This window comes from Myotis myotis, unplaced genomic scaffold (assembly GCF_014108235.1).
Source record: "Myotis myotis isolate mMyoMyo1 unplaced genomic scaffold, mMyoMyo1.p scaffold_m19_p_13, whole genome shotgun sequence".
NCBI lineage: Eukaryota > Metazoa > Chordata > Mammalia > Chiroptera > Vespertilionidae > Myotis > Myotis myotis.
Genome location: NW_023416317.1, coordinates 44,187,551 through 44,209,169, shown reverse-complemented (window position 1 = coordinate 44,209,169; position 21,619 = coordinate 44,187,551). Strand labels below are relative to the sequence as shown.

The 21,619-nt window shown below is 37.1% G+C and overlaps 1 protein-coding gene across 11 annotated transcripts in view; it reads right to left on the bottom strand.

Moving 5' to 3' along the window:
* RBMS3 (RNA binding motif single stranded interacting protein 3) overlaps nt 1-21,619 on the bottom strand; it is a 623,837-nt gene that overhangs the window by 59,630 nt on the left and 542,588 nt on the right. For 8 of the 11 annotated variants that reach the window (XM_036332820.1, XM_036332828.1, XM_036332824.1 and 5 more), the window contains 2 exons: nt 12,861-12,971; nt 5,060-5,107 (listed from right to left, as the gene is read on the bottom strand). In XM_036332820.1, the coding sequence (XP_036188713.1) occupies nt 5,060-5,107; nt 12,861-12,971 (159 nt within the window). The remainder of the gene's footprint in view (nt 1-5,059; nt 5,108-12,860; nt 12,972-21,619) is intronic. The other 3 variants (XM_036332827.1, XM_036332829.1, XM_036332830.1) reach the window with 1 other exon arrangement.

Sequence of the window (21,619 nt, the reverse complement as noted above, 5' to 3'; positions counted from 1 at the left end):
TATCACAAAAATTCGTAATCGGTAGCTTCAAATGGACCCCTACTGCTGCCTTTCAAACTTTCTATGTATTGTTAGTTGGCTTTCTTACGCCATAGTTTCCCAAAATTCTCTTTTCCATGACATCTCCCATTCATTCTCAGATGTCACTTACTATGTCTCATAAAAACAAATAGTATTTATCATGTAGGAAATTCTTTGATTTCCTATTCCTACATTCACAAACTTGCATGCACATATTGCATCCCCTCCTTTTGTCCTCGCACATTCCTAGAAGTATCTGGCTTCCTCAGTGACCTTGCTCAATGAGTCACCCCTCCATGAATTACATCTTCATATTTTAGAACTCTTTCCTGGCTTCTTCCTATTATGACCAAATATTCCCCGTCTTAAAAAGTAGTAAATCAATGAGTTTCATTGTCCATTTGGTTTTTCCTACTCTTCTTGAAAGCCAAATTTGTTGCATTTCTGGCATTTGTTACACCTACTTCCTTACATGCACTGTCTTCATTCTTCCCCTTAAAACTGCACCATCAGATTGACTAGTGATCTCTCTGCAACTAAATCCAACGGCTTCTTTTCAGGGCTCATCTCACTAAATAGGCTTCTTTGGAAATACTTTCTCTCTTTGGCTTCTTTTGGAAACCTTAGATTCTTGGTTTTCCTGCTATGCCTATAGTTGTCTTTTCCAATCTTTATTTTAGGCTCCTTGTTCTTAAATTTCTTTTTTTTTGGGGGGGGGGGGTGGCCATTTTTTTAAGGGTCTGCCTACTTGCCTTTGTTCGAAGCACATTCCCTGGGTTACATGTCTTAATTCCAAGATGATCACTCCAAAATCCACCTGTAGCTAAGAGCTATCTTCTGACCTCCAGACACACACATCCAAATACTTATCTCCGTTTGGATGCCTCATAAATACTTCAAACTCAACATGTACAATACTGAACTTGGCCATTTCCCTCTGTTTTATTAATTAATGTATTAATTAATGTGTTAATTAATTTAAAGGGGTCTTAGAGACATGTTCAGGAGGTTAGCTTAGGATGAGATGCCACTGCCCACTGCTTCCCTGGTTGCAAGTCTCGTGGGGTCCCTTAGAATTTAGGGATACCTGCCTATGGAGGGTGGAGAGGGGTAAGGGAATGGCACAGGCATGCTCCCCTGTGGGATAGCATGCCTTTCCTCTGGATTAGATCCTTGAAAATGACATATCAGGCCACTGAATTGACAGGAACTTAACTCTTCTCCTTCTATCTTGATATCCATTTAGTTACTAAGTCTTACATATTGTACTTCCTTAATATGTCACAAATTTGTCAACTCTCTGTTATCATTTCCACAACTTGAGCACATGCCAACTTGATTTCATGCTTGGACTCCTGAGTTCTGGATCCCCCCTTTTCTAGTTCTGTATGTCTCCATTGCATTCTCTGCCCTATATCTGGAGTGGTCATGTCACCCTCCAACTTAAAAACTTTTAGTGTTCATCTATTGCCACCTGGATAAAGTTCAAGTTATCATTTCTGATGATATGGCTCCAGTTTATTTCTCCAGACTCATTTTCTCTTTTCTACTCCCCATTTCTCATTATGTATCCCTGTCTTGTTGAACCATCTGTAGTTCCCAGAATTTGTCATACTCTGTACCCAAGAGTCCTTTCTGTGCTACCTACTTGGTCTGAAACGTTTCTGCTCCAACTTATTTTTTACTTGGTAATTCCCATATACCCTTATGTCTCTGTTTAGATGTTTCTTACACTTTCACTAACTTCTTCTACTGCATGTTAGTTGTTTCTTCTTTGTGCCACCATAGCATCTTGTAATAAGAATAGGTACAGTTGTTACTAATAACATTTGAGCACTTATTTTATGTTAGGATCTGTTTTAAGCAGGCTCTATATCTTAACTTACCTAATTCTCACAATAGCCATATTAAGTAATTATTATTAATTCCTCAAATAAGGTATCAAAGGCATAGAGAAACTAGGTAATTTTCCAAGGTTCCACAACTAGTAAGTTACACAAGTAGTTTCTGAACTCAGGAATCTTATTGGAGAGTTTACAAAAGTGAACATCATATATTTGTTCATATGGAAGCTCCGAAGACATTGTGTTGTAATTACCATTTGTAACTAACTTCCTAATTGGATCCTAGGTTTTTAGAGGGAAGTTGTAAACCTAACACCCAATACAATAATGGCCACTCCCAATAAATATTATTTGAATTAAAAAAAAGATGGTATGTGACTCAGAGAGGAAAGAGTCCTATAATCAGATTTGCCCTGACCTAGCCTGTGTCCACCATTGTGACATTTTGCTCTGAGAAAGACAAATGACTTGCTGTCATCTAGTCACCCCACACTATTTCCTATCTCCAAGAGTTTACATATCTTATCTTATTTCCCTCCTGAATCTTTCCCACTCTCATCTAACCCATCGGATCCTATTTGTTCTTCCAAATCCAGCTCAGAATTTTATTCCTGAGGGTTTCTAATCTTCTTTTCAGAGTCTAGATTCTAGTTCCTCCATATTTTATACACTTAAACATCACAAACAACATTATTAGACCATGTTTTTTTTTTTTTTAACCCAGGGTCTATTTTGTATTCACTGTCTATCCCTAGTACTTGAGTAAAGCACCTAAGACTCAGAAGGTATTCAATAAATATTTGATATATTGGTTATGTATCTGTAGATTACAAAGCAGATATTTTCAACTCTGATACATTATGATAATCTAGTGGGTTCCTACACTGACAAAGAATTAATCACTACTTGGGTTGTCAAATATTGATATACTGGGAGATATGGGAAGGAAATATTACAACACCTTTGCCTGCTTCACTTTCCTGATTTTCCCAAGGGTTGGGCAAAGGATATTCCATTTTTCAAAAGTCACTCAAGTTGTGCCCACCAGACAATTTATAAACATTTTTAGAAGGTAAGTTTATTTTCCTTTACAGGTAGACCAAAGAGGCCAAAAAACTCTGTGCAAATTTATCAGATGTCAAACCACCAATTAAATCTTATCAGGGGAAAACAACGGTAAAGTCCTGTAAATTGTTCTTGTTCCTGTCACTTCTATATCAGTGCCTTCTTTTGTATTCCACTGATGGGATCATAGCACTTTAAAAAAATATTAATGATAGCAATACCAGGGCTTTCTAACTGTTCTATGTGATTACTGTTTCTTGTTGCTTAAGCACACACAAAAATGCCAGATTACATTTCTTAAGGCTCTACTTTAATTGAGTCATTTCTCAGCTCATGAAGTCTCAGTGGCAGCTGTCCATGGAATTAGGTGAGAACTCTAAGCCAGATGTTCTGCTTCAATTCATACGCATTGATCCTGACCCATGGCTGATACCTAGCAAGTGCTTTTGATGTTTTCATTGCTTTTGTGTGTCTCTGTGTGTGTGTTCTTAAAAGTGAAATCAGGAAACCTAGTAGAAGGAAATTTTTAGTTTCTGTCTTTCCTCATTATTAATATTGTTGAATTTTCAAGAATAGGTGCCTCTTGTTAAACAAAGATGCCATATATTAAACCAAGTAAAGGCTATATTAAACAAACTATGCCAAATGAAACACATTATGATATGGTAGGATACACACTTTGGGGGAAGATAAGTGATGTTTTAATTAATGACCATTTATAGAGCTCTTCAAAAAGAGCAAAGTGGACCTGGCTGGTGTGGCTCAGTGATTAGAGTGTCAGTCTGTGCACCATTGATTCCTGGCCCAGGGCACATACCTGGGTTGCAGGTTTAATACCTGTCCCTCTCTCCCCCATCAGTCAGGGCGAGTGTGGGAGGCAACCAATCAATGTGTATCTCTCACATCAATGCTTCTCTCTGTCAAAGATCAATGGAAAAAATATCCTCAGTCCTTGGGTGGGGATTAGAAAAAAAAGTGATTTCACAACTGAAAGCTAACTCATTGTTTCTCAACTGAACTTGTAAGATGAATTTTCAGCCATGAGCACCATTAAACAAGTCCATCAGACATGAGGAAAGGATTGCCCTTGAGATGCTAGGTCAGGCAAACCCAGGGGCCAAGAGCATGCTGTTCTCTATTTGAAAACCGCTGCTCAGTGGCCAGGCTCTACCCACAGATGGGCGCTCCTGGCCTTCATCTCTTGCTTTAGGTTGTATGTCCTCATCATCTAACACATGAAAGGATCAAAGAGTTAAGAGCTCTTTAGGCTGCCAGTATTTTATTTAGTTAAAAACAAATCAACAAAAGCAAAAAATTATGCCCATTACCCTCTTTGCAAGAAACCAAAATTCAAAGTTAAGAAAGCACAAGATCTGTGCAATCAAAATAAAACCCCACCCTTTCACATACCCATCCCCTACTATAAACTGCACCACCAAAGTATATGAAACAACTTAAATATTGCTAATAGCAATCCTCAAGATGCTAACGCACTCTCAGATCAATCTCTGCCACTTTGCTGTACAAGTGGAACATTGGCAGCTTCTCTTTCAATATCCAAAATACCATTTTTGGAACAAATCTGAAGTTTTGATTCATTCAACAAACAATTATATTGAGCACCTACTATGGGTGAGACACTATGCTGGGTGTTGAGCAAGCAAAATGGGATGATTTTCTGATTTCAGAAGAATTCTGGTCTCCAAAGCAGTGCTTCTCAAACTACATTTTGTTAATTTGTGCCCTCCTTTGATAAACATAAATGTCCTCTCCCACTTCTCAGAAATTCTGATGAACCCTCCCACACTGAGACCCTCTGATACACAGAACATAGTCTCCACGTGCTGTGTATCCTTCACAGACCAAATGTCTTCGAGCTTTTACTTTTTATTACAAAAGCAACTTATTTATTTTTCATACACAAAATTGGACTGAACTATTAAATACATTTTTGAACCATGCTCTGCCCACTCCCTTTGCCCCACTCTACCCCCCACCCCGGAACTGAAATTTACATTCCTTATACCCAGCCCCATTGAGAATCACTGCTTTAAAGAGTTTTGGAGAAAACCAGGCAACTTCCATCTCTCCCCACCAATCAAGTCTGAAAGGAATTAGAATTTTCCTACCTGACACAACAGCTGGTGGAGTATCATAATCCTGTCTTGGGACTGAATCTTTGAATGAAAAGAGCATGAGAAAGAATGCAATGAAGTACAAAAGAAAATAAAACAGAATCTTAGCTCTACATCTTGGAAGTGCCCACTCACTGTATGCCATGAGGTTGCCTAACCCCCCTACCTCCAAGCTCTTCAGGCACTATGACCCTTACCCAGTTCACAGTAGTTACAATGGTCACCATAACCACCACACTGTACATGGTGTTAGGCTCCACCTGCTAGGACAGTGCACTCTGTCCTAGAACACTGTCATCTTCCTCAGGCTGTCATTACTTTGGTCACTTCTATGGGGTATCAATATGAAATCTGGACCCTCTCTGACCCAAAAGTTCTACAAGGCAGCCCATCTAGAAGGGGCCCAGAGCACAATATGAAACCAAGTCCTGGAAAAAAAATAAAGAATGGAAAATTTGAGATCAATAAAAAATGTGTACATTTCCATACTCGATGGGGGCTGATGCATTTTGATCACTCAGCTCTGACTCTGATCCCAATGGGTGTCTGTCAAGACCAAGGAGCTTTGCCTGCTGGAGCAGTGAGAGCAGAGACAAGTAGGACAATCTACTCAGCAATGATTGCTGTCTTTTTCCTAAGTGTTGTAACATTGGAGGTAGCAAATATTAGGGAAAGACTATTTAAACCACATGGCATCCATTTCAAAATTTGGGGTTATATGGGACCAAATAGATCTGTTTTTTTTGTTTTTGTTTTTTTTGAAAATGAGAAAGAGGCTTTGGTTTAGTAAATTTCTTTAGCCAGAGATCTAAAAAAGGAAAGTTGGATCTGGCCTATGGCTCAAGGCCCCTCCACCTCCCCACCCCCCTTTAAAAATGGAAAGTTCTAATCTAGCCCATTTCCCCTTGGAGGGGTAAACTGTGTGAAAAGACCAAATATCGATCACATTCAAATAAACTGCCAAAACACGGTTACATAGATGGTTCTGTGATACCCTTATTCCATTTATATGATCATTATTTCTTTAAAAAACTAAAATCTCAAACTTCCTTTTTCCATTGACTTAAAAACTTCATTTGGACTATCAGACATTTCTCCATTTAATCTCCTTGCCACAAAAGGAATATGTTAATCACTTCCTCATGAGAAGACAGATAAAAATATTGGTCAAAGATTCAAAAGCAAATAAACCTTAGGCATGAGTCATTTTGCTTCTCGAAACAGGTATGTGAACTAGTGAATTGATTATTTTCACCAAAGCTAGAATAAGTAGAATCATTTTTATAGGATCTCCAAATATGTTCTTAAATAGTGGTAGTAATTCCTAGTTCCTTTTTAAAAACTGCAATCACACATTACTACAAACAAATAAACAAACAAAAAGTTAATTTTAAGATCATGTCACTAGTCATTTTTCCACAAATACATTTATATTAAAAATAAATAATAAAAGTAAATCATGCTTATTGTTGTATACTTGGAGAATGTATAGAAATATGATTAAAATAGGAATGACCCCCTAATCCCATCACCCAGAAATAACCACATTTGTTTTGTATTTCTATAGCCTTATTTCATAAATATTTTTTCATGTTTGATACATATGTAAATTTACATCCTGCTCATAATGATAGCTCATCCTTTTCCTACTTGGTTTAATTTCTTATAACTCCATGTAGTATTGCATTCTGATTTGTGGATGGCTTATGGTTTAATCATTCTTCTTCATTAGACATTATAACGAACACTAGCTTGAACACTTTTGAGGTATAAAGGCTTTAGTGTTACTTTAGAATATTTCCATAAAATAGCTTCTAAAACTAAAACTTATTGGTCAGTCATCAGAGCTGTTTTAAAATGTCTTGACTGTCCACCTTCTATCCAACTGGGACTTTTACAAATTTAGATCCCTGTCATCACATAATGAGAATGTTTATTCATCACACCTTCATCAGCAATGCATATTATTTTTATAACTGTATTTAATGGATCAATGTGTGTATGTCTCTGTGTGTATTTGATTAAATTACTATTTATTTCATTATTATTTTTTCATGTTTTATGGCATTCTATTTCCTCTTTTACCAACTATATATTCACATTGTTTTTATCTATTGGGCTCTTGTACTTTGTTGCTAATTTCTTTGAAGTCAGAAAAAATATTTAAGCAGCAAAAACTTAATATTTGCAATTAAACTTTCATAATACTAGACTTTCACTTAATGCCTCTTCACTGTTTGTTTAAAGCAGGGGCCCTCAAACTTTTTAAACAGGGGGCCAGTTCACTGTCCCTCAGACCGTTGGAGGGCCGGACTATAGTTTAAAAAAAAACTATGAACAAATTCCTATGCACAGTGCACATATCTTATTTTGAAGTACAAAAACAAAATGGGAACAAATACAATATTTGTACTTGCATGTGGCTCGTGGGCTGTAGTTTGAGGACCCCTGGTTTAAAGACTACCTTCAAAGTTTATTTATCTTAGAATAAGACTAAACAAATTTAAAAAGCTATTCCCTTTTGTCTATATTTTCAGTCTTGTATTTGACCATTTTTAATTAATTGACACCTTTTCCTCAAAAACCATTTAAGGAGATATACTCATTGCCATTTGTGAATTTATGATATTATTTTCTAGTCTTGAGCCCATTTAACACTATGTGTTGTTCTTTATTACTCTTAGCCCTAATACTGATACGTGATAATTAAAAAAGATAATCTCTGAGCAAAATTAGTAATTCAACATTTTAGAGTAATAAAGGAGAAATGGTATGACTGAAAAAATGTTAGGGAACTACATGCACAAACGGAGTAGAATTACAAGATTATCTTTGTGAGTGGCTATGGTTACACCATGGAATCCAATGATGTCACAAATCACCAGTGGTTTGGAGAATACAAACAGAACTGCAGATAAGGAGCCTGCAGAACAAAAACTTTTATTTCTTTCAACAGATTCCGGTGACATTGTAAGCCACTGGTGACCACCAACTGAACAAATGAAAATGAGATAAGAAACTTGTAAAACAAGATTGTCATGCAATTTGGAGGTTCTCATAATACACTAAAATCCCCAGTGATTTCGGCTAAAGCTTACAATACAGTGATAAGAAATGGTGGTTAACAGGGCTTTGGTTCTATCCAGGGACTCCTATGACAAGAAAAAAAAAAAAGTGGAAAAGCTAGAAAATTCTCCAAGGTCAGCAGAGCCCTGGAATAAAACAGTTATTTTATTTCTTTTACGGCTGGGAGACTCTATCTAGCTCAAAAATACGTAGAGAATTGAACAATAAGCATTTGCGGTGGCAAATGGTAGAGAAAGGTTAAACTACCTGGCTTCCATTTCAAAATTGGGGGTTACAAGGGACCAAATATATCTTTTATGAAGATGAAAAAGAGGCATCTCAATAAACTTCTTTACCCAAGGATCTTAGAAAGGAAAGTGGGATGTGGCCTATGGACTAAGACCTCCCCGCCCCCCCTTCTAATACTGGAAAATTCCAATCTAGTTCCAACTCCCCATTAGCCCTGGACCACTGCCTACTGTACATCATTCACTGATCTCTCTCTGCTCTTCCCCTGGAGCCTATCTGTTTCTGGATGGAGGCTCCTGTCTTTATCTTGCCTCGTCACTGCTCACATCTTGTTTGCAGAATTTCAGTGAGCTTAGATGTCTGAAAGCCTCTGAAGTTACTGGTAAGAGAGACACATGATCAGATAATTTTAGATTGACTGGCTGTGGCGACATGCTGGAGAATGGATTGGAGCCCATTGAGACAGGAAGCAGGAAGAGCAGTTAGGAGACTATGATAAGTAATCAAGTGAGACCCAGGGCAGAGCCTAGAAGTGTGGAGGAAGGGATGTATTTGACAAATGTCTATGAGACTAAATTGATGGGAATTGAAAAGTAATTGTATATGGTGCTGAGGGAGAAGGAAAGAGTCTAGGCTGAGTTCTAGGATTAGCATTTGACTAGCAGAGCAAAAGGGCATGGATATGTCTTGAGAGGAAATAAAAAGCAGGAATGTGTAAGCGGAAGGGCATCAGTGGGGAAGACACCTGGGGAAGCTAATGCGATTAGTTTGGGTCATGCTGACTTTGAGATATCAGAGGGAGATTTACATGAGACAGTTAGCAAATAGTTGGAAAAATGGGTCTAAAAATGTAAGATGAGGTTAGCACTGAGGACTCAGATTTAAGAGTCTTTGGCATAGCAAGCAGAGTTCAAAACCATGAAAGTAGATGGCATGGCTTAAGGAAATCATGTATTAATGAGAAGTTAAAAAATGGAATTCTGTCTGAGCAGCCTGTGAAAGAACAGAAGCAGCAATGGCCAGAAGAGTCAGAGGAGACCTAGGAAATCCCTGGGCAGGAGTCACTATCTGAGAGCTTTTAGGGCAAACTGGGTTCAATATTCAAATACAGGGAAATGTTCCATTAAGATTTAAATATTTAATTTATCTGAAAAAATTGGAAGGGGAGGCCACCCTAGGTCTGTATGCCTCTGTAGCAATAGCGACCTAGAGTCGAGTAGTGGCTGCCTTCCTTAGAGGCAACATCATGTTCCAGGCTGCCAAGGGTGCCACCTCCCCCTACTGTTCACCTAACTCTCAGGCAGAGAGGTTATTAGTATTGCATTAAAAATATCTCTAATTTAAAATGTCATCTCCACTATCAAGTATATTTATAGTACATGAGAGGTCAATGTAGACCAAAGTTGATTCTGTACTTCTAAGCTTTTTGCTTGAATCAGCTAACTTGATTCATTAATGTGATTTGGCTGGCCTCTAGAATTTTTGAGTTTACAACCTTGGAAGAGTATGTTAGGCGCTAAGGAAGTGGAAACGTGAAAAAGAAATGTTATGCCAAACGAAACAGAGTAGGCCAGTGTGTTGTGCTGTGAACTTGTTAATTTCCTACATCCCTTCTGGTGACTTGGACTAGATTCCTACCAGTTGAAGCCACTGGATATAGGCGGGTGAGGACAGCTCATTTGATAAGCATCTATCTGCCAGATTTCACACTGTATTAGGAATGTCACATATGTCATTGCATTTAACGCTGGCAACTCCCCGGGGATGTAAATGTTATTTTTCTACTTTGTAGAAGAGGAAATAAAAGTTCAGAGAGGTTAAAAAACCTGCCTAAATGTGCATAGCTAATAAGGAGCTGAGCTGGACTTTGAACTTAAGTTTGATCCCAATGTCCACTGTTCTTTCCATGACAATAGGCAATCTTCTCAGCAATAATAAAATACAGTGAAAAGAAGTAATAGATGGGAAAATCTGATAGCCACTCCACATACCAATCAAAAATTCACATAAAATGAATCTATGATGGCATGTTGAAGTACAAGAGTGACAGTTCAAGAAAAATGTATACCAGTATTCTGGACACTAGATATAGCGGTATTTTGTTGAATAAATCAACAAAGTAATATTATTTTGTTCCTTCTGCCTTTCCGGAACCTTATGAACTTTCAAATCTTTGCAAAACATCAATTTATACAAAGTTTATCATATACATAAACATTTTTTTTTAGTACAAATGTGAAGGGAGAAAAGAATGGGAGGAAAAGCTACAGAAAATTTGGTATTAAAAATAAACCACAAATTTTAAACTTTTGCTGAGAAAGGAATGGGATGTATATCATTCTTGAATAATTTGCCCATTTCCAGCTAGGTAAAAATAGTGATCTTACATATAAGTGTGTTCTTGTTGAAAATGCTCAAATACTAATCATAATATATGTTATTGAAGCAATAACTATTATAATCCTAAATCTGTTCTTCATGTTTTAGTTTATTTTTCAATTCCCTAAAGGATCCAGTCAGATTCTCAATTAAACTTAGCTCTTATGTTTTTTTCTAGTTTGCAAATTTGAACTTCAGCAAGTCAGCTGGCTTTGCTTTTGATTCAAATGACTAGGATTTATAAAGTGTTTCTTGCTGGGCTTTGCATTATAACTCCCTCTCTTATCAGATTCCAGATTGTTATTCAGTATAATAAGATTGCAATACTTCACTTATTGAGAATTTATGATCCCTTAAGGAGATTAAGGCTGACATGAAGGGAAATCAATAGTGAGCACATGAGAAACTTGAGGCCTCTCAACACTTCATGGAGTCTGTTTTGCTGGAAAATGAGCAAAGCAATGACAAATAATTCTTAACACGGTACTAAAAGCTCTAGAAATATTATCTTCAAATTTTATCTCCCTGATGAAAATTAGCTGTGCCACAGTGTAGAGTTAAATGTCGCCTTAGATATGACTTTTAAAAGTCTAGGTCAGAGCCCTAAAAAATCATTTGACCCAGCCCAGCCTTCAGACAGGTAAAGTATCATCAACTGCTTTTTCTAGGATCAGAAACTGAAGTCTTAGAGATAGGCACTTTATGTTAATAAAATTAAACTTCTTTATTGAAACAAAGCAATTCTTTCCACTAGCTTTATGGACTTTATTCCTATTTAGAGCAGATTATTGAGGCTTCAGTGGACATGTCAGAAACATCTTATATTCCCAAAAAGCCTATGTATCAAGCAAGCCATTGCTTTAAGGTAAAATTTCCAATATATAACTAGTGCACATAGTATATGATGATATTTGGAGATGATGCTAGCATTATTGTGAAGAATCACAGAAGTGGTGACTATGAGACATATAGCCTTAAAGACACAAAGGCACGTAGTCAAAGGAGCCCAACATATCATGTTCAATACTTCAACTAGACAGAGAGAGAAATTGAGACTGGACAGATAGAAACAATAGGGCTCAATCAAGATTTGAGGCTAGAACTCCCAACTTCAAGTCCAGTGTTATTTCTATAATACTTAAGCTGCTTCCGTAAAAAGAAAATATATTTTTCTTTCTACATCTTTAAAAATGAAAAATTACCTGCCTTAACATTTATAAAAAAATAAAAACTCTTAGGAATGGTGTCACATAAGAGGTTGACTTTGATGTCTTTCACTGTTCTCTATAATGGTAATTAACAAAGTTGCAGTATTCCAGGTTGTATTAAACATTTGCCTTCTTGACTATTTGGGGAACTGTCTTTGTATGGATTTAAAAACTAACACAAAGTATTGCAAATGATTTCAAAGGCCTCACAGATATAAAATCAAGGTTGCAATGGGAACTCTTTGATATACTTTTGTTCCCTAAGGAAAAATAATGGCTAGTCGAAAATATCCCAATTTATAAAAAAAAAAAGATTAAGTATGTTAGATTCCTTTCCCATTTTTCAACATAATCTATGTCAATATAGTCAAAAGAAAGATGAAAAGAACTCGGATTATGTCAGGTTCTCAATTACTTTTTACTGACTTAAACATGGAAACTGAATAAAAAGCCCTGTATATTAGTCATAGTCAAGGTTGGCCCCTCACTGTAAGTAACCTGGGAAAGATATATTAGCTGAAGTGGTAAGCATCTGGGAAAAGAAAAACAGGCTCAAGTATATTAAGTTACAAGGTCTAGATTTGCAGGTACATGCATAAAGACACTCTTCCAAAAACAGACATTATACTTGGTGCATTTTGTTTCAAGAGCAAGAAGTAACTCAAATTTAGATGCAGCACAATACAGCCTTCAGCGTTGTCAATGTGAGTAAATGTGTCCCAGAATGGAATACGCAGGCAGAAGGCAGCTCGAACTGCCTTCACACTCGAACCTGAAAGGTGTGTTAGTCAATGGTACAGAGCCAGATTTGCTGACAATGCCAGTGAAAATAGAGAATTTCATCTTGTTGAAGAAATCCAAGAAAACAGAACAAAACAAACTCTTCAACTCACCGTTCCTGTTGTGCCCAACGAAAGGTGGTTCATCTGTTGTGTCAGGGGGCCCATCATGTTTGCTGGCTGCATTGACATTGGATGGTCCATTGTCGGCGTAATCACAGCACCCTAGAAGCACACACAATGTCCGTCTGAAAATACGTTCCACAGGAAGGAAACTTAAAACACATAAACACAGTAGACAGCGTTAACATCCAACGTGTTTACTTTACTAGTACTGAAAAGGCTAAATTCAACCATGTATAATTTTTACATCCACCCATGACATTTTCTGTTCTAAATATATAGCATTAAGTGGCTTCCTTTCCTCCAATGTGATTATTCCGTGATGTATTTAAAATGCTTGTTATTTATAATTCTAATATTTAATGTAGAATGTATTCCAAAATATCATATATATGCCCTCTCATTGTTCTAAATACTAACTTCTCTTAATTAAAAATATACAAATATGATGGAAATTCTCTAGTTTTTATTGATACTGCATAAAACTTTTGGTTTACAACATTTATCTATGATTTATATGGGCAGATTTTGATCAGCTCAGTACAATCTACCACTGTAGTGATAACACTGGTCCAGATGGGTTTCTTCACTGGATCTCTTTGGACATACTAAAATCTAGTATAAATGTAATAAAAATTCAAGTTACTATTTCCCATGTTTTAAAATTTGAATATTTTGATCTACTTTCTTTGTGTCTATGCTTATGACAGAAGATATTAAACTGTTAAATGCCAGTCAAATACAACATTGCTATACTTTTCTAAAAATGTAAAAATATCGTTTCATCAGGCGTTAGGAAAGCATCCCTTTAGAATATGCTTTTTGATTTATTATAACTATTGGAATGAAAGAAATATTACTAGATATTAAAAAAAAAAACACCCAAAAAACAAAAACCACTTCTGCCCATACACAAAGCATCGCATGGCTATTGGAGCACAGCCAGGCCACATACCCCTTTCCTTTTCCTCTGCCCTACTTTTCTGCCTTAATTGACTAATTTAGACAATGAAAGATATTTTTAAAAAATTGAAAATCTAGGGTTGGATAGGGTCTTTGATATTATATTATGCCAATGTTTTATTTTAAAGATGATGATAAAGGCAGAAGCTCATGCTTATAGCAGCTCTTTTAAACATTCTATGGCAATAACATGGTAGGTATCTGAATGCTATTTTTTCCTATAAACATTATTTTTTCACGATGTGACTTTTTCTCCATATTTGTAAGTAAACGTTTTGAAGAAATAAAACTAGGACAGATCCACGTAGACGACAGGCTTTCAGACCCCAAACTAATTACCCACAGGCAAATGTTTCCTAAAACGCTTTTGCTCAGGGTGATTAATTCCTCATGTTGCTATCCAAATCCAACTTCCCGACTGTAGGTGTTAAAAGATCAGGCTATCACTCAGCCTTTTTTATGGACTCCTCTCCATTAATATGGAGGAAGAATAGCAATTGAGCCAAATATTTGGAAATGCTTACTATACAGATTCAACTTTGCTCCAAAAGGCTTTTGAGCAAGATTCAATCAGAAAATATGTTATTTTAAAGGTCTCTAGCTTGTAAATATACACGGTTGTGGATTTGTGTTGTTTGAATGTTGTGATGCTTCTGTGAATTGTTGTTCACCAGGATGCTTCTTGAATGAGACACATGATAAAAACTTTAACTTGAAATTCAGACACACATCACAGTTTCTTCCTGCTGTCTAAATTGCTTTAGCAAAACCATCTTGATATTAAAAACAAAAATCACTTACTGGCCTTCATTTAAGAAGAACGGAAGTTCTTAAATCACTCAAATAAAAACTATATAGAATAACTCAGACTTAAGACAAGGTCTAAAGCATTTTTTTCAACCCCAAAGTGGCACTATCACAATATTTTAATCCTTAGCAGGTGCAAGACTTCAATATTCTTCTTGAACTTGGGACTGAGTCTATCTTTTCAGAATATTTGCCCCTAGAGATTCTAACGTACAGCTAAACTGTCACAGTCTTGGAAACCCCTCAATTTCATCAGCCTGCGCTAGTCACATAAAGATTGTTTGTCATAAATCAGAGATAAAGACCAAATTGTGTTTGGTAGGAAGACTTTCCTTGCAACGCCCTAGGGGGTGACCTCATTCCCCAGTGTGGCGGAGCAGGCAGACTTGAGTCTTTGTTTGGAAGGCAATATGCAAATGAGATATGTGAGTATGTGACAGATGAATCAAAATCCATGCATGATAAGAATAGAAGGATTGAATGCCTGCATTTGGAACTAATTTAGGAAGGATTGTCTGGTCTCTTTAAAACATCCTTTCTCAGAAAGTGTTTGGGGACTCACTTGATTACAGATGCCACAGAGCAAGCGCTGCTTCTGTGTATAAACCAAACACCTGACAATCAAAGGAAAGAGTGGGAAGGGACTTGTCATCCTTTGGAATTGTAACTAGCACCACTAGGCAAGGAGTGTAAAACAATGTAAGGGAAACATTCTTTTCCTACCCAGACCAGCTATTACAAATGAATGAACAATAAAATAGTAATTCTTGGGGGAGGACTGGTAAGAACATACATTCTTGTTCATATTCAGTAAAGATGTTCAATGAAAAAAGGATTCCCACAAATTATTAAGAACATTAATTTCGTAACTGTCTTAAGGGATGGAAGAACTTCACAATCAGTGAGTAAGGTGGAAGTACTTAGTAGTAGGCAGTAACCTCTTGGAGAAACACATTTTCTTGATGACACTTTATCAGGGAAGGAAACTTAAAGAATTTGATGTGCTGGCTGTTTACAACAAAGAATGGTGTTTGCAAGTCACTTTCCTCATCAAAGAATGCCCTTTGTATTGTATATGCCATTTACAAAGAAGAGAGAAAACAAAGAACAAAATAGGAAAAGAAAAACCTATGGTTGTTAAGGCCAAACTAGTGCCCTCACCTATAATTGTGTCTCATTAAATATATTGTCAAATCCATTTCTACCCAATGCATTTAAGCCATAGACTGAAGAGTGTTTTGTGACAGATGTTGCCAACACATTAAGGGTAATTTCATTTTCTCGAAATGTATAGAATGTGCTGTCTGACAGAGTTTGCTTGGCAAATGGCAAGGCAAAAGGAAACAGATTTTTCATTTTAGCATCTCCGGATGTCTGGGTTTGCTCAATGTTTAAGCGGCAAAGAAAAATACTGTAACATGCTGTAATTCCACTAAAAAGCACAATGACCAAACAGCTGATGGAAATGTCTGGTCTGTTTTAGCCACTGCCTCTGCAAAACAAAGCTGCTCACGCTCAAGAGATGGAGGGCCGATCTGGTCGCCCTAGTTCTGAAATAAACAATTTCAACAGTAATTTGGAGAAAGTTTCCAAAGATCATTGATGTGGAGTAAACACAGCTGACCTAAGGACAGAAAAGCATCTGTGTGGTTAACCTTCTGCCAATAGTTGAAAGAAATTTCAAGTCTTGGAGAGTTCATCAATATTTTAATTTCCCAAATGAAATATAAGATGATTGGCAAATAGGGGAAATGTGGGCAGGCTCTCTTCCAACAAGAGCACACAGAGCTGGCTCAAAGGCTGTATGAAACTATTGCAAATTTGCTCATCAGTTTCCCTGTTTTCTCTTATTTCCTCTTGGTCTAGCTCTAGTTCAACACAGCAACCAGAGCGATCCTTTGAAAATGTAAGTCAGATCTTGTCACTCTGAGGAGTTAGATGGGATCAGGTAGTTTAGGACAAGGGCTCCAGGAAGAGAAGATGGTAGCTAAGGCCTGGAGTGGAGACAGTGGCTAGGAGAGGTCAATGTGGGGAGAATACTTTCAACAATAAAGATTTAAAGATAAAATAAAAAAAGATCAATTAAAGCTCAAAAAAAAAAAAAAAAAAAAAGAGGAGATGAGCCAGGTGGTCAAGATGTGAGCAAGACAGGCAAACTGTACCAGTCAACTGTAGAGCTGCCCTCCCCTGAACACAGAGTGGGAACTAAAAGCAGGAAGATGGGGTCAAAAAGAGATTGGGTGGTGTTTTTTTTGAAAGAGCCAACAGAGGGCAAGAGCAGGAAAATATAAACCCCTAGACTAGTGAGCTTCTGAAGCGACCCTTTTTGGGACCCCTCTGGTGTGCCAAGAGATTTGTTACTTTCGCTGTAATAAACTTCGCTTCCCTTTGCTTACCGCTCCCTTATCCCAGTTCACATTCGAGTCTCAACTCCTTTGCTCCAAATCCTCCAATGGCTATCCCTCTTACTCAGGACGAAAGCCAGTATCAGTGCAAGGGCCCAACAAAGCCCGAGATTAATTGCCCTTTTGCGCCTTTTCTGATTTTCTCTCTTACCATTTTCTGTGTGGTTCACTTTGCAAGCACACTAGCTTCCTGGCTATTTCTCAAATATTTTCCTTCCTTCATCACTTTTTGCATGTGATTCCCCTTCACCTGGAATGCCTTTCCCCCAGATAATCTGCTCAAATGTCTCTACTCAACCCCTCTTCCCTTCTTCAGTTTCTCTCTCAGAGGGGATGTCCTGGCTTAGAGATTAAGTCAAAATTTCAAAACCAGGGTCTTGAAATGACATCCTTTGAGCATCTAATTCAAGCCTTGTCTAATGATGGCCCTATCCTTGGACTGTTATATGAGGCAATCATGCCCTGTAGAGTTTGTTACAGTATGTGGCCAACAATTTGGAAGGCATCATACATGATACACATCATCATCAGTAGTATACTTTAATCAGAATGTATTATTCAAATTTTAAGGTGATAGAATTGTATAAAGATGAGTATTAGCAGAAAGAAAAATTGTAATATGGACGACAGTGAGAAAAACACCTACATGAATATTCCTGCGGCTATCCGTACTCTAGTCCAACTAGTGACACTCCAACTTATGATCTGTGGACCTGCAGCAGCAAACTAAGGATTAGAATCAAAATCAGTCTCTCGGCTTTGTGTCTTCAAATCTGTGTTTTAATATCTCCAGATGACTGTGATGTACCCTAACGTTTTAGAAGCCTGTTTTGTCTATAAATTGCTATTGTATAAACAAATGTTATAGTTCTTAAATACCAATAATTGGTTTTATTTTATTTATACTGTTTCTCAATTATTTATTGCCTTGTGATAGGGCATGAGTCTTTATAGCAATAATCCTATTATATTTGGTTTAAATATGCAAAGAGGCCAAACCTACATTTTTGATGAGCTGAAATGGGCAACTGTCTGAATAATTTAGGGGTCTGCCTGATGACCTGCCGTGTTTCCATTTGCTCCGTCTCCCTTGTGTTGTTGCCTGTGTGAGAATCCTTCCTATTTGAAATTTTGGTAAGGCCCGACTTTGAAATCATCAGGATGTAAAAGAGGGGAGAAAATTGTTTGGATAATATAAGTTAAAATAAAAAAGAAAAGAAATGTCACCCCCCTGTCCCCTCTTGTTGTATCTAGGTGCCTTATGTCAAAATGTTTGTGGCCCATATTATATACTCTTTTCCTACCATGACTTTTAGGGATTTTTTATAGTAATTATTTAACACAACTTAAAAGAGAGCCAGAGGCATGGATGCATGGAACAGACCGACAAATGCCAGAGGGGAGGGGGGTGGGGGGACTGGATAAAGGAAGATGAAGGGATTAGCTAAAGTACATTGTAAGTAGCCCATGGACACAGGCAATAGTGTGGGGATGGCCAAGGGAGGGGGCTGGGGGCTAGGTGGAGGTGGGCAAAGGGGGGGGGGAATTAGAATTAGTGTCAACAATAAAAAATTAAAATAACATTGGTTAAGGTCATTTGTCTTTTTTCTCATCTGTATGGTTTTCTGCCTCTCTGTCAATTTTTTAATATTTCTAATCTAGTTAGAAAATAATTGAATTGAGTTTGTGTACATCAGACTATCTTTAGCCTAGCAAAATGGAGTACAGAGAATGATAAGGGCTTACAAGTAAATCAGTGAGTGCAAATGATTTTCTAATAGCAAGGATGATTTAATAATATAAATGGAATAAAGGTGGTTTATTTAATCTGGGGAACAGCTATCCAAATGCAGTATCCAGCAATATTTCTGTGCAATATTGGGTAATATAAGTAAAAAAAAGAAAAGAAATGTCACCCCCCCCCCCCCGTCCCCTCTTGTTGTATCTAGGTGCCTTATGTCAAAATGTTTGTGGCCCATGTTATATACTCTTTTCCTACCATGACTTTTAGGGATTTTTTATAGTAATTATTTAACACAACTTAAAAGAGAGCCAGAGGCATGGATGCATGGAACAGACTGACAAATGTCAGAGGGGAGGGGGGTTGGGGGGACTGGATAAAGGAATATCCAGTTGGATATTCCTTGCTGGATATGCTGAGATGTTTAATCTTTTTCATTTGTGATCTTCGAATAGGTGGTTTTAAAATTTTTTTTTTTTTTCATTTTTAGCAAAGAGGGGTTGTTGGGTGAAGTTTAAGAAGAGCTGCTGCTGTGGGAAGAGAAAAAAAAATGGAGCAGAAAAGCCTCCTCCTCCTTAGAAACACTCATGAATCCTCAACTACCTTGATAAATTTCCAACCAACTTGTACAGGGCAGTCTGACTTTAAAACAAATTATGTTTGAAATCCCAAAAGCTGCAGCCGAACTGGCAGATATGACTTTGACTTTGCAAGCATGTTGGAATGATCCCTGACAAACACTGGCCGTATGGCAGAAAGATCAATCACCCTGGTAAGCAGGAATCCGCACTGCCCCTAGGACTCCATCTGAGCACTTAATCCCTTCCTTCCCCCTGTTATTCTCTAATTGCTTCTTTCAGTGTTATACCTTCTAAGAGGGCAAGGGTTATGTTCACACATCTTTTGTAATCCCAATGAACAGAATTACAGGCAGTAGATATTCAAAACAGTTTTTGTGACTTACTTTTCTCTATCTCTGCCTCTAATTATTCAGTGAAATGAAACATGGCTGACACTTAGCAACATTTTTTATTTGGGATGTTCACACTAAGAGGGCCTGAATCACGTCTCCTTGTTCACCACTGTCAAAGGAGAGTGGCTTAGTGTTATCTACAGGATGAGGCATATAACATATGCTTCATAAATATTGGCTGGCAGAATGATGAAAGAACACAATTCCAAATCAAGGGGTAAAAATTTAACAATGCAAGTCTGAGAGTGCTCGTCAAAATGGAGCATTCCGAAGCTTTTGAGAAAACTTCTTTTCACAAGGGGCAGTTTGAAAACCATGGTTCAGCACGCATATTTGTGAACTTATTAATACCTTCAATCACCATATTCTTAAAAATGAGATCTGAAATTCACCTGATGTAAAAAAAAGTTCTATGAATACCACCACAGCCTATCTGTGGACATGATTAAAATTAAAAGTATGTTGCTTAATCTAGAAGGGACATTTGACAATATCAGGAGACATGTGGGGAAGAGCTGCTACTGACACATGGTGGGTAGGGGCCATTGATGGTAGAAGCCATCCTACAACACACAGGACACGACCCTACAGCAGAGAATTATACAGCCGCAAACATCATTAGCGCTGAGGTTCAGAAAACCTGGCATATGCAGACAAATATTCGTAAGCTTCATTTATACAAAATGAGAAAAATCTGAAGCTGCAGCAATTAGAAAATGGCACAAAGTACCTATCCAACTCTCTGCTCTCAACAACTAACAGCAAATCTTAGCGTCTGCACCAAAATTACATTAATGATATAAACAAATTTCTAAACGGCTTGACATCTAAACCAACTGCCTAAATTCTATAATTTATCAATGAAAGGAGGCAAGACTGGTCTGTGACTTTCCTTGGCTATATGATTATTTTTTAAGTTCAAATTTCTATTTCTATTTATTTTAGAGATATGGCTAACTAGAGTTGGTTTCTCTCTCCTAATTTTAGATGAGTTAGACTCAATTGCTATAATATTGGGACTGCTACCTTGAATGCGTCACTGTGGGCTAAGGGTATGAAGTTTACAAGCACATAATTTTAGAACAGTTATGTATATCATTTATCCAAAGAGAGAAAAGCTATTAGCTATAAAAATAGTTATTTTTCTTTTTCTCTTAAACATTCTTAATTTTGTGTTACTTTTTTATTCAGTTTTCATTGATTGGCATTGTTTTAAAAATACGTAATATTAGCCCTGGCCAGTGTGGCACAGTTGGTTGGGCATCATGTCATGCACTGAAGGGTTGTTGGTTCTATCGCTGGTAAGGTCACATGCCTGGATTGCAGGTTCAATCCCAGGTCGGGGGGCTTGTAGGAGGCAGCCAATTAATGTTTCTCTCTCTCTCCCTCTCCCTTCATCTCTCTTAAAATCAATTACAAAATCTTTAAAAACTATGCAATATTAAAAGACACTAAAACCAAATTAGTTTTAACCATGGAGTCTCCTTTAAAGGAATTCTAATTAAATACCATGCCTATTCAACTGTGAATAATGGTTTCAATGATTGATTAAGTACCTATTTATAAAATAATGTCATTTTGAATAAGAATGTAAGTATGTCACATTGAAGTATTTCTTACCAAAGCAGGTACTTAGATAATTAGGATTCTCAACAATGCTTTATTGAATCCCTTAAAATTTTTTTCCTAAAACTAAAGAAATCTGTTTGGCAGTGACTTTGATGTTTACAACAGCTTCTTTAGAACTTCAATAGATCAAAATGAAAATATGTTACATTATGGAGGGAGACTTGAAAACTTGAAGACATGGGGCCCCACGGTCAAATGGTTTTGTTGACTAAAGTGCAATACAACAATTAGT